This window comes from Micromys minutus (genome assembly GCF_963924665.1).
Source record: "Micromys minutus genome assembly, chromosome: 6".
Taxonomy (NCBI): Eukaryota; Metazoa; Chordata; class Mammalia; order Rodentia; family Muridae; genus Micromys; species Micromys minutus.
This window is the reverse complement of record NC_137975.1, coordinates 66,116,112-66,130,812: the sequence shown is the minus strand read 5'-3', so window position 1 is coordinate 66,130,812 and position 14,701 is coordinate 66,116,112. Positions and strand designations below refer to the sequence as shown.

Below are 14,701 nucleotides of genomic sequence, written 5' to 3'. Positions count from 1 at the left end.
GTCTTCTTGGGAAAATCGTAAGATTAGTTAAAGGCAGAAAGAAAATATGTTCATTCATTAGTTTTTATAGTTTCTTCTGGAGGTGTTCTCAACAATGTTTTAAGAACTATTTTAGGATTACAATCAACTTCTAAGCTACAGTTGGGTATTTTATTTCACAATGCCTCAACCCTATGCAGAGCTAGATACAAAAAACTGGAACAGGTTTAATGAAAATATCATTTATTGTTCTCTAATTTAAACAAACCAAAATTTGGCATCTGTGATGGTTTGCATATGCTTGGCCCAGGGAGTGGCACTAGTAGAAGGTGTGGCCTTGTTGGAGGAAGTGTGTCACTCTGGGGATGGGCTTGGAGACACTCCTCCTAGCTGCCTGAGGATGCTCAGTCTGTTCCTGGCTTCCTTTGGATGAAGAACTCTCAGCTCCTCCTGCACCATGCCTGCCTGGATGCTGCTATGTTTCTGCCTTGATACTGGACTGAACCTCTGAACCCTTAAGCCAGCCTCAACTAAATGTTTTTATTTGTAAGACTTGCCTTGATCATGGTGCCTGTTCATAGCAATAAAACCCTAACTAAGACAGCATCTATATATTTGATTGTACTAATCACACTCCCCCCCCAAAAAAAAAAACAAACCCAAATGATACTCCAAATATAATTCTCAGTGCTCAATTTCTTTAAAATATTTTATTTTGCTAATCAGATGGCTCAGGGTTAAGAGCAGCAGCTGTTCTTCACAATGGCCAGAATTTGATCCCTAGCACCCATACAGAGACTCACTACTATCTGCACCTCCAAAGGCACCAGAAATATATATGCAGGCAAAACATCCATACACATAAAACTGAATTTAAAAAGAATTTCATCTTTTACTTTATATTTTTCAAACACATACAAATGAGTAAGGATTATGCAAGTAAGTCTCATGCACACCTCGACCACACAACAACACTCATTTCTACATACTTCCCTCCAATATACACTTTTCATTTTTCATTTTGAGTCTTTAAAACATTTAATGGAAGTATATTATTAAATATTTAAACAGTAGCTAGGTTATAACTCACAAAATTAATTGTATATATAAAAGCATATAAAATGTGATAATTTGACACCCTCATACTATAATAAATGATTGGCACAATGCAATTAATTAATACATCTGTTACCTCACATAGTTATCGGAGTGAGGAGAGATACCAAGTATAGGAGATGATGCCAAGAACTACAACTGTCACATTATATGTAAGACTCTGAAGCTTATACCCTTTGACTACCATCTCCCCATCTCTCTACTCCCAAATATAATTGATTTCTTAATCTAAAACAAGTACTCAAACTTAGTGTTGAAATTTCTGTGACTATCACAATTTTGTTGAAGTTGACTTCATAAATTATTTTCAAGATTTACTTTTCAGAACTTGAAAACCTAAATGCTAAACATCAAGAAGTGGTAACCTGAAGGCACTGACACCTAATAAGGCCCAATGGGAAACTGTATGGTTTCAGCTGGACATGGCTGTAATCCCCACTATCAGGAAGCTGAAAAAGCACAGATTAGTGAGCCCATGAGTGTGAGAACAGGGGGGGGAAGAGGAGGGAGAAAAGGAAATACTTGGTCTCTATATCTATTTAATCCTTAAAAGTAAAACTAAAAATTCAGAACTTTTCTCTAGGGAGAAAAAAAAAAAAAAAAAAACAAAATAAAACAAAACTTCTCCATGTCAGATGGTGCTGAAGTGCACCTTTAATCCCAGCATTCAAGAGGCAGAGGCAGGGGGCTCTCTGATTTCCAGGGCAGCCTGGTCTACAGAGGGAGTTCCAGGACCATTGGGGATACACAGAAAAACTCTGTCTCACAAAAAAAAAAAAAAAGCAACAAAAACAAAACAACAACAGGAAGGCAGAAAAGAATGAAGGAGGGAGAAACAGAGAGAAGGAGCCATCTCTGAGAAAGACTGCTTTCTTGCCATGTAGAACACATTTTTTTAAAACCCACTTAAATCCTAAGATCACTGTAGAAGTCATACATTAGCCAATAGAGCAGCACTTCTCAACCTTCTTTCACACAGTTCCTCATGTCATGGTGACCCCTAACCATAAAATTATTTTTGTTGCTATTTTGTAACTGTAATTTTGCTACTGTTAGGAATTACACCGTAAGTATGTTTTCCTATGGTCTTACATGACCCCTGTGAAATGGTTGTTAAACCCCCCAATGGGCTCTCTCAGTAGATCTTAGTTAGAAACAAAGAGTATTAAATAATGAAAAATAAGCCTTAGGACTAGTGATAAGGCCAGCAGGTGAAAATACCTGCTGCCAAGCCTAACAGCCTGAATTCAGTCCCCACAACCCACGTGGTAGAACCACTCCAACAAGATGTATTCTGACCTCTCCATGTACACTATGATATGTACACCACCCCCAAAAGTAAATAAGTAATCCCAAAGACATACACTATTTACTATCTCATTAGATCCACTAAACTTCAATTCTGCCACAATAAACCACCAGCTATCATACACATGACTAAAAACATGCTAAGTCTATAAAACAGATCTAAGGAGTATGGAAAGACACTGTAAGACTTCCAGAGACTGTGAAAGCCATTCTCTTTGAAACATTCCGCTTCAAAAATTAAATTCATAGGGTCACAGTTTAACATCCTAATTTGGAATACATGACTTATGTGGGACAGAGTTTAAAAATGACATGAATACTTACAATTTGCCATCTTTGAAAGATCGAACAAGAATATTGTCTTTTTTCACAGCGATTTCATCACTACAGTCAGAACAAACCACCTTTAAAAGAAAGGATGGAGTAAATGAAAATATACTTGTAGTAGCTGTTTACATACCTGCTATTTAAACGTCTGTGAGGGTGTGGACACCACCTTGTGGCTGAACCGAGGACAAAGGTCCAGAATCTGGAAGACCATATGTTAAGCCTTCAGTAAAAACTAAAAGCTTATAAAATGATCAAACACAAAAGTATGTTTCTAAAGATTCGCCTTATATCTGGGCATTAAAACACATGCCTTTAATCCTCTCACTAGGAAGCAGAGGCAGGCAGAGTCCTAGAATCCACAGGGTGTTAAGATAACCACTGACTGCAACAATCTGTCTTCTGACCTACATATGTACACTCCACAAATGTATGTGGCCATAGCGTACCCGCCCATAGATAAGTGAGTACAATTTAAAAATTAAAATAATAAATTACCAGGCCAGTGAGATGGCTTAGTGGGTAGATTCATGGGCACTGTAGCTACACCTAATGCCTGATCACAGGACATGGGAGGCTAGGGCAGGGAGTTCTTTAGTTCAAAATCAGGCTAACTGCATAGAAAAATAGTATCTCAAACAAACAAACAAACAAACCCAACAACAAAACAACACAAAAAAAAACCAGAAATAAGAACACTCCATGTTCTTCCAGCAGACCCAAATTTCATTCCTAATACCCATGTCAGATGGTTCACAAGTATTTGAATTCTATGTCTTCTAATATCATAGGTACCTTCATATGCATAGTTTACACTCACACAGAAACACATACACAAATAATTTTCAAAGTTAATTTTAAATTTACAAAGATCACCTTAAAAAATTCTGGGCTAGGAGATGAGTCAATCAGCAAGTAAAGTGTTCGCCAAGCTAGCATTAGGACATGAGTTAGGATCCATGGCAATTATTTAAAAAAAAAAAAAAAAAGGTGTGGTAGCATGACTCAGAAATCACAAAACAGGGTAGGAATGAGGAGATCCCTAGTTTAGCTAATCAAAGTCACAAGAGTGTGCACATGTGGCTAAGTTTTCATAGAAGTATATTTTATTTACACAGAACAGTGTTAAATTTTTATCAAAAAGCTTGCCTTTGCCTTTTTAGTAATTCCTCTTCTAAAAGAAAATATTTTTTTTACATTTATTTACTTGGGACAGGAGAGGATTGCACATGGATTAGGAAAATACTACAGGAGTCAGCTCTCTCCTTCTACTATGGGAGCTTCAGGACTTGAACTCGGGGCTAATGTTAAGTGGAACCTTTACCAGCTATGCAATGCCTGGCCCAGTGACAGAAAAGTGAGTGCCAACAGTGGACTTAGGAGTTCTGTAAGTTTACATTATGATTTCTCTACCCAAAATACCCAGTTTCTTCATTATCAAATTGCTTCTCTTAGACATCACCAAGACTTCTTTGTATTGAAACAATTTAGAAAGTATCTTTGCTGGCTTAATGAAACTAGACACTCCTATTGTGTACCTAGAAACACCATTAGAAAAACCAATGTTTCCTGTACAAACTTACTTTGTTAAAACCTACACTGTTTATAGCCAGGCACCGGGATGTATACCTGTTAACCTGGAAGGTGAAATTAGGAGATTCAAGAACTCAAAGCCAACCTAACTATATAGACAGCTGGAGGCCAAACTCCACCTTATCTTAAAGAGGGAGGAGGAGAGCAGAGAGCACAGCAGTAAGATGCCTTAGTGGTAAAGGTGCTTGCTGCTCTTGCACAGGACCCAGGTTCAGATACCCACATGGGAGCTCACAAGTGTTTGTAACTCCAATTCCAAGAGATAAAACGCCCTCTTCTGGCCTCTAAGGGTGCATACACATATAAAAGCAAATATTCATACAAATAAAATAAAAACTAATGTATGCATTTTTATGTACATGAGGGCTTTATCTGCATATAAAGTTGGCATCCCAGAAGAGAGTATCAAATCCCATTAGATGGTTGTAAGCCACAATATGGGTGCTGGAAACTGAACTGAGGACTCTAGAAGAGCCAGTGCTCCAAATGTCTGAGCCATCTCTCCAGCTCCACCCCCAATAAATATTTAAAAAAAAAAAAATCAAAGGATTAAAGTCTTTCATACTCAAAATACTCACCAGTGCAGGAAACCACAGCGCTTTCTTTTTATCCAAACTAACATAATCTACACAAACAACTTTGCCTAGTAGTTCGTCAGTCTGTTTCCTATCATCCTCATCGTCGTCACTGGATGAGGAGGAAGATTCCTCCTCTGGTCTAGAAAGAGAAAAGAAAAAGAATATAACATTCTCATTTACCTTCAGGAAAATAAATATACTAATAGTTAGACTGTTTCAGAACTTTCCCACATTCACCAAAAGCTGAAAAGTAACTCTTTTAGATTTCAAATCATTCTCTAAATTCCAAACAGTAGCAGTAAGCTTATCTTCAAACAAAAGCACATTAGATGCACCCTCCTCCCCCAAAATCTTTTGGGTTTACTGTTTTGAAAAACAAAAGAGAACAAAGCATAGGCATAGTAGTGTACACCTGTAATTCTAACAGTCAGGAGGCCAAAGCAAGAAGAACTAAAGTTTGAGGGACCTTTTTACAAAGCAAGATGTTCCAAAAATAACACAAAGATTAAGGGGGAAAAGCAGAACAGTCTCCAAATCCTCAACAACAACAACAACAAAGCTAGAGGCCCATACTATACAGTCTAGCATTACATTACAAGATGAGAGATCTAAAGCTCAGGAGATCATCTACTAGTATTCTCAATACTGAGAAAACTTAAAGGGCTAGAGATGGCTTCTATCCAGAATAGGAAAACAGTAAGGGTAGAACTCAGTTAAGTTACACATTAAGATCAATAAAACTTACTTTAAATAATTAACAAGATAGAACTTGGTCATTAAAAAATGTATTGGACTAGGATTAATTAAAGGCAGGCTATAAATTAAGTGAAATAAATGAAGGCAGATTAGCTAATATGTGGATTATAGCTGTTGAAAGAAAAGCAAAGGTCAATGAGAAAGCTAGGAAAACATTTGGTTGTGACATGTTCTTGTTAAATATCTTAAGTTGGCTGCAAATCTGTAATCTACCTGCTCCAGCAGATCAAAAGCTAGGATTGCAGGCATATACCATCAAGCCTGATAAAAAATACATTTAAAATAGCCATTGTTAAAATCATAATGAGGACTTTTTTTTTCAACAGGGTAAGTTTTCAATGGGTAATTTCAAAAGAAAATGATGTTCACAAGAATACCCTCAGAAGTCTAGGACCAAGACTGTTGTAGAGAATAAGAATAGAAAAATGAAGTCTGAGGAAGTGCAGGTAAAGAGATGGGTATTTCAAGCTGTGGTAATTGTTTATGATGCTCATAAAACAAAGCTCAAAAAGCCAAGGAAGAACGCTGTTAGAACCCTCAGTAATGAGACCAACCAATCACAGCACTGAGAGGTGAGCAGCAGCTAACAAGGACAGTTAGCAAACAGTGCTTGTGCTCACTGCACTCTCATGGAGTGCCCGTCTCTCACACATGCCGACATTCTTAACAGGAACTGAGCATTGCTAGTCATTAAGAAGCACCACCCACATACACTTCCTTATCATGTTCAATGGAGAACTATTTTTTCTTTAACATTGGAGACTTTTTAATAGATCATAACTTTTAGTCATTTTAATAGATCAAATCTAAGTAATAAACTTATTTTTAATTTATTTGGGTGTTTTGCCTGTGTGTTATGACTGTGTCAAACAAAGTGTTGATCCTGGAGTTACAGACAGTTGTGAGCTCCCATGTAGTGATGGGACTTGAACCTGGGTCCTCTTGAAAAGCAGTCATTGCTCTCAACAACTTTGCAGCCCTAGGAACGTGATGTGATTTTTAAATTGTAATTGTAAAAAAAGCAGATCTCTTTGCACACTGACATTTGATGCTAATATTTTCAAATAAACACATGATGATTCTATTTAGTATGTGCATTCTACACTTTGCAGAAGGAATGTTCCACTGGTAATGTCTATGCAAATACCATCAAGACTGAACATCCGAATATACAGCACCTCTGCACTTGCGGATAACTTAGCCTGCATTTACTATATAAGCATAACTTAAAAGTAACTTAGTTTTCAAATCTCTAAGAGTTAATACTATGATCCTAATTTTACAAATAATTGTATAAGCAGGTATGAGAGGAGTAGGTGGCCAAAGTCACACAGCTAGTGCCAAATTGATGAATACTAGGCATCAAGCTTCACGCTCACACTAAAGTAAACTAGATAGCTGGAATCACCACTAATGAGATTACATGACATTTCACACTCACTACTCTGTTAGCACCAATCAGAGCTATTAAAACTTAAATATCCTCACAGAACTATAGAAAAACTAATGACCAATTATAAAGTATTAACTCATTAATTTTCAAAGCTATTAAAACATCGCACAATTCACCTGCTTAAGTGAATACTTTGTGGCAATGTAATAGTCCTGTCAAAAATTAAAATAATCAGTTATACCTAATATTATAATAAAGGCTTTCTTATTAATACCATCATACATTGTCTGAGATAGTCGTACTATATAGCCCTGGCTGGTCTGGAATTCACAGATCTGCATGCCTCTGGCATTCAAGGCATGTACCACATTGAGCCCACCATTTATTTTCAGTTTATTTTTCCTCTGTGGCTGAAACACATTTAATTTTAAAATGTCATACACAGAAGAATTTTTTTAAAGTTACAATGCAAGTATCCTAAAAATAATCAAGTCACCATCAAAATAACAAGACAGAGATATTATCTGGCAACTAAAGAAAACATTTTCTACAAGATTCAGAGAGTAAATGCATAACTCAAATTATAGTAAGATAGGATAGTAATGACTATCTTTTCAGTGTAGTAATTAATCTTCAAATTTCCTTCCTCAAATGAAAGCTTATTTGATATTAAAACTAATCTGGAAAGTAACTTAAGTACGCTAGCTGAGGAAAGCCAAACTTGTCAGTTAAACAGGAAAGTCTGTGAGGTAAGTTTCAGTTCTTCTTCCTGCCTCAGAATGAACTCAATCTTAAATTTTATTTATTCACTTATTCACTTATGTATGTACGTATGTATGTATATACGTGTGTACATATGTATGTGTGTGTACTATCTGTATGTGTACAGGAGTGACAGCTAATGCCCATGCAGGCCAAAAGAAGCCATCAGATCCCGTGGAGCTGGAGTTACAGTAGCCACCCAATGCCGGTGCTGAGGACTAAACTCTGGTCCTCTGCAAGAGAAGCAACCATTCTTAACTGTCAATCCATCTCTCTAGAACCCTGATTTTAATAAGGAAATGTATTATTTTTAATAAGGGAACTATTATTTGAGATAAAAAATCCTAGCAAAGATAAAAATGAGTCCATTCAATAGTATGAGTGAACTTACCCACCTTATATCTTGAGCCCCTCCCCAAAAAAAAAAAGATTTAATATCTGACTGTAAATACTGAAAGCATTCACTTAAGGTTTTTAATAATCTAATTAAATATTTATTTTTAGCTATTGTTAACATTATTTTCTTTCATGATTATAGTTTTTATTTCTGATGTCAATTTTTAATTCAAATCATTAAGTTTTAAAAGAACACTTGAGAGAATAAATTTAAAAAATATACTCTAAACCATTCCAACTTCTTTTTATTGCTTGGAAGAAGTTGTTTTTAACCCTTTCAGGTATTTGTCTCATAGATACTAAGAAAGAAAACCATCACGATAATAACAGTAAGAGGTAAAATTTTACCTATGACATTTGATAAATGCAAAGAATTTAGGAGATTCATTAAAAAAAATCATGTCTGGTTTCAAAGAAAAAAGCAGGGAACAACAAAATAGCTCACATAAAGGTGAGAGCTACAGAGTGAGCAAGATGACGGCAGGGAGGGACGCACTAGGAACAGAGAGAACGCCATGGTTTCAGAAACTGACTAGTTCTGCTCCAAAAGCAGCATCGAGATCTATGAAGGAAGACCTGGAGGAAACACAACTGTTAAGGCTGGCAGGCATGTAGCTCAGTCCCATGCTGAGGAGTCTGAATTACTATTAGAACTGGCATCAGCAGGAGATCTCATTAACATTTTTCAATTTATAATTTAAAAATCTGTTAAACCAATACTGGAAAGAGAAATGATTTCAGGTTCACTAACAGTTATGAAAATTGACTTACATATGATTAGATCTTCTTCCTCTATTTGTTTTCTTTCCTATGACTGGAGTGCCAAAATGTTCAGGATTGGTGAGTGGGAGCTGGTCTAGTGTCTGTGGGTGAGAACACAAACCCAACAAAAGTTATTACTTTGCAAGAGCTTTCTTCATTTTAAACCAAACCAGTGTAATATGCTTATATTTTGAAATTTATTTTTTTGCACAACTTTCCTACTGAAAGAAAACTCAGAAATGCAGAAAGATCATTTCACCATGTCCCTTGCTCCAAAGTAGACAGATTTCTTGCATTAAATCTTTATGGTTATGCTGGTACAAAACTGTAATTCCAGCACATGGGAGGAAGGAAAAGGTTCATACTACAAGTTCAATCTACACCTAGCCTACAGAGAGAACAGCTTCAAAACGCCAACAAAACACAAAACTCTAAAACTAAGCCAACCCAAGATGCCTATAATTCTAACACTTGGGAGACACTGAGATAAGGAGGAAGATCAAATTTTCAAGGCTAAAACCAACTAAGGAGCTGTGCTGCCACAGAGAGACCTCATCTCAAAAAAACAAAAATGAAACAAAACCTTACCTACAAATATAATCTGATAATTATTTACTGAAGGCTCTTGTAGAGAAAACACTGCTAGGAAAAGGAGGAATCATCAAGAAAATGTGGCTATTCCCCTCAAAGTTTAAAATTTACATGGCACGTAATAGCAAAAAGACCACAAAGCAAGAACGTTTAAGGGATGTGCAAAAAATAAAGAGTGAGGTAATATAATGGGCAAAAGCTCGTGGAAGATATTATACAGGAAAAAGCATTTCTAGTGGCCTTAAGAAAACTATCAAGTGGGCTCAACAGGAATCAAGACAAGACAGCATAAACCATAATCAGGAAATAACAAGCAGGCTACTAAGAAGTGTAGGGAGTGGTAAACTATGAGAAATTTAAAGTAAAAATGGATTTCAATCACTGAAGGAAGCTTAAATATTTTCAAACAAAACTATGGTCTAACATGTAAGTAAATACTAAAGTGTACCATAACATCCTTTTAAACAAAGAGGACAAAGGTACAACAGTTCAGTCACACTGTATCAGTCACTTTAGAGACAATGGCATACTACTTTGTACACTGACTCAGCTCCTGAATTCAGATTCTTGGCACAATAAAGTAAACAGCTGCCTTTTGTGCTACAAGTACTAGTCTGACTAATTCTGGCTATCAGTCTCATAACTAATTAATTAGAAGTGTTAAACAAGTTCATTAACATGCGTAATGCAGAGAATGTGACAGTGCACTTAGCAAAGCCCCTGGTAGACATGTACCTCATTACATGTGACTAACAAGTCCTCAGCTCCCTTCTTGTGCCAGGCACTTCGGCAAGAACAAGGTCAAAGCAATGAACAGTGAAGAAGACAAAGAGCCTGCTCTTGTGATACATACTACCTAGGAATGTAGAACCCCCCCCCCGCCTCTCCCCCAAAAAAAAACAAACAAACGAAAATACTTTAATGTCAGGGAGAAGTTCACACTGTGAAAGAGAAATCAAAGTAAAAGATAGAGGGTGACTTCAGGAAGAGCAGACAAGGCAAAATCTACAGCATCACTATGAAGTAGTCCCTGACTGTCATCTTTATAGTCTTTGACTCTTCTTTCTTATTTATTAATTCTTAAGATGTCTTTAAAATCTTATACAACCTGGCTGGAATACTTACATAAACTTATACAGAAAGCTAGGTATAGTGGTACATAACCATAATCCCGGCACTCAGGATGCAAAAGTGAATGAACCATGAGTTCAAGGCCAGCCTGGATCTCACAGAATCCCTATTTACTTTTTTTTTTTTTTAAAGGCAGCCTCAAGGTATCTAAATAAAAACCTACTTCTTTGTGGAAAAGTGCTAAAATGCTTTAAACACATAACCTGATGTTTGAACTTATGGCTTTCAACATAGTTCACAGATCACATAATAACACATGTACTTGGTAATTTTTGATTGGATTGAAAAAGCGAAACTTCACTCCTTCCATGCAGGTGGCTCTCTGAATTCGAGGCCAGCTTGATCTGTATGTACAGTACAGTGAGTTCCAGGACAACCACAGCCAGAACTACATAATGAGACCCTGCCTCAAACAAACAAACAAAATCAACAACAAAAGAAAACCCACAAGTTGTGTTCATTCAAATCAATTCCATCACTTACTTCACTTTCAGCAAAATGTCTCTCTCCTTTCAGACATAATGAAGATCTTCTCAGGGTCTTCTCATCTCCATCATCAAAAACTGTGGGGAAGTAAAAATTGAAGCAACTGAGGAACTTTTCTAAGATGATGACAGAAATCATTAAATTTTCTTGAGTGCAAATAGTCTCATTTTTAAGAAGTAATTTAGAATTCAGTTCACACTTCATGTTTTCTAGCAAATATCTTTAATTACAGTTAACAGAGTAGTTTGCTATTTCTACCAAAAAGTATCTTATAAATACAGTATCCATCTTGGGCCAGTGAAATGGCTCAGGGGATAAAGGCACTTGCTGCTACACACCTGAAGACCCAAATTCCCTGTGGAACACAGGGTTCCTGCAGTTGTCCTCTGACCGCTATACATGTTATGGCTTTCAGTCTCACTAGGTGTCTCTGTATGTATCTGTGTCTCCGTCCATCCTTCTCTCTGACTCTCCTTCACACACACACACACACACACACACACACACACACACACACACACACACACACACTTTAAGACTCCTTGAAGTAGGAAACACAAAACAAAAGGTGGCATTTCAAGAGGAAACCATTTAAATGTTAATTAATTACCCCTCAAAAGGTAAAGAAAGAAAAACAAGTTTTCCTAGTGGCAGCCATCCATAGATTTACCTAAGATATTAGAAGCTAACCAATTTATGCAGCATCTGTCCCTGTACCCAAAACATAACATCACCGTATGAGTGGTCAATTTGGACACTCTCCATATGCAAAATGTATCAAATAGGCTGATGTATGACAAGCTGATACTATAACATAACAGGAGCTCTATCCTAGAAAGACTTCTTTGCCAGTTCTCACAATCAAAAACTGTTTCTACATATTGCCAAATGTTCCCTGAGGTGGCAAAGCTTCAATTCGCTGACTTAAGATACTACAATGTTTGCTATAAATTACAGAGGTAATAACTCACTTGACTGTGATGATCATGTCACAATTTGAAAATTACTTTAGATATAGAATGATCTTCACATGTTGAAGATACATGTCTGTTTTATGATACACAGATTTTCAAGAAACCCCTATATTCCTTAGAAATCCTGGACAGGGTACAGCTATTTTAATAAAGTTATCAGATCTGAATTTAAATTTGTGTGTGTGTGTGTGTGTGTGTGTGTGTGTGTGTGTGTGTGTGTGTGTGTATGCACCCTCTAGTTAGGATTATTGTTGCTGTGATGAAATGCCATAACCAAAACTGACTTGAGGAAGAAAAGGGTTTATTTGACTTATACTTCTACATCATAAACCATCATTGAAGGAAGAGCACAGGAACTCCAATGGGATAGGAATCTGGAGGCAGAAGTTGATGCATAGGCCATGGAAGGGTGCTGCTTACCGGCTTGCTCGGCCTGCTTTCTTAAAGAACCTAGAATCACCAGTCCAGGAGTGTGCCCATCCACAAAAGACTGAGCCCTCCCACATCAATTACTAAGTAAGAAAAATACCTTACATGTTTTCCCAAAGTCCTACCTTATAAAAGAATTTTCTCAGCTGAGGCTCCCTCCTCTCCAATGACTCTAGCCTGTGTGAAGTTGACATGAAACTAACCAGCATAGTGTGTATGTTCTATATATTTGCATTCTTATACCATAAACCAGAGGACAACTTGTGTAGAGAGCCGTTCGTGCCGCACATGTTTGGGTGCGGCACAAACGGCTCTCTACAAACTTGCACAAGTTGGTTCCCTCTTCCACCATGTAGATACCATGGATTTAACTCTGATTTGAGTTTGGTGGTGCATGCCTTTACCCAAAGGACCACATCACTGAGCCCTCAACACTGGGAAAGCTCAGACAAGAGGCTTGTGAGCTGAGGCCAATCTGAGCTCTACACCTACACACACCCACACACACACACACACAAAGCTTTACCTGCATCCAACTTGGCCAAAATAGTGACATCATTCTGACAAGGACTGGGAAAATACATACACTGTACACTGACAATATGAATTTTGACAGGCAATTTTCACTCTTAAGTTAAAAAACACATGTCACTTCAACTTCAACATCTATCTATTCCTTAGTGCACAGGAAAATATGAGGATGATGTACACATACTAGCCATTCACCACTGTAATGGCAAGAAGACTGGCATAATAAAAAATGAGTAAGATTATATCCAACTACTTACAGAAATTGTGTTCTACAACACATTGCACCATTAACACTAATGAACACAACAGTTAAAAATGATAAAGGTGAAGAAACAAGTTTCTGTAAGATATACTTTTAAGTGAAAATAGCTAAAATCTAAGAATACACTATATACTAAATAATTTCAAATTTATGTACATATAAGCAACTTAGAAATATTTCTTTTACAATCTGGAAGATAACCAGTAACAGTAACAGAGTCTATTGCACTAGTAAAGGAAATTTAATCCAAGAAATCTAGCTTTATCTGCATTATTATAACATAAATTTGGAATCATTAAAAATAAAATTTTAATAAAAAATTATTATCTTACCCACAGTATACCAACTTGCATCTGTCAGTTTATTGATAACAGCTTCCTGATAGGCACCATCAAGATTCTTCACTTCCACAATAGCTCCTACCTAAAATATTATGTAAATATTAGAAAAACTTTTGAAGGCAAATGAACCAAAAGCAATAAATAGTAAACCAAATTCTTTTTGTTTTGTTTTGTTTTTTGAAAATGCATACATGGTGTGTTGTGGATTGCTATTTGTATTTTCTGCTCCCTCAGGAAGGGTACCTCAACAAAGAGATCACATACTCAGGTAAGGTCAGATGAAATCTTATTAATTGGATAAGGCTAGAGCCTATGATTGGATAGTGGAAGGAAAAGACAGAGCTGAAAATTATAGAGAAGGGAAAGAGGAAGAAGAAAAATAGACAAGACAGGATGGAAGAAGATCGTGGAAAAAGATGAACCAGAAGGACAGAGCCTGAAGGAGCCATAGTAACTAGGGATTTTATAATAGGGTGCATTTGTTCAGTCTAGGTGTACAGCTTGTATTTGTATCAATTGAGTTTTGTGTTCTTTGTGTGGGTATTTTGGAGTTGGAGATTTACTACTATAAATCTGGCTAGTATATACAAAGATCTAATGTTTTCATTTCCAAGAAAGGCTGTTCTGTCATCCTAGCAAGCAGAGACAGAGAGAGCTAGCTTGAGAGCCAGTTCTTGACCAGAGCGGCTCGGCAGCAGGCTGGCTGGGAGAACCAGGGCAAGATGGTTTCTTGGGGCTGGCCATGGGGGTGGATGAAAACGCCGATGCCCCTGCTTAGCCAGATTACAATGGTGATGAATGAAATAGCTACCAGCTTGATTTGTGTTCAAGATGTCTGAAGTTTTACTGACAATACTTTTCTACCTATTGTCAGTGAAAATATCCATATACTGGGTAAGAAAAAGATATCTAAGCATTACTAAGAAAGCAGTTTTGTCTCTATAGGCCTGTAAAGGGGTCTTAAGAACTCCCAGGCGTCATTACAG

The 14,701-nt window shown here is 36.9% G+C and overlaps 1 protein-coding gene across 4 annotated transcripts in view; it reads right to left on the bottom strand.

The window, feature by feature from the left end:
• Positions 1-14,701, bottom strand: part of ARID4B (AT-rich interaction domain 4B) — a 104,849-nt gene that overhangs the window by 43,727 nt on the left and 46,421 nt on the right. For all 4 annotated transcript variants that reach the window (XM_080917697.1, XM_080917698.1, XM_080917699.1 and 1 more), the window contains exons 5-9: positions 13,707-13,797; positions 11,176-11,255; positions 8,980-9,071; positions 4,902-5,040; positions 2,728-2,807 (exon numbers count right to left, since the gene is read on the bottom strand). In XM_080917697.1, coding sequence (XP_080773823.1) covers positions 2,728-2,807; positions 4,902-5,040; positions 8,980-9,071; positions 11,176-11,255; positions 13,707-13,797 — 482 coding nt within the window. The remainder of the gene's footprint in view (positions 1-2,727; positions 2,808-4,901; positions 5,041-8,979; positions 9,072-11,175; positions 11,256-13,706; positions 13,798-14,701) is intronic.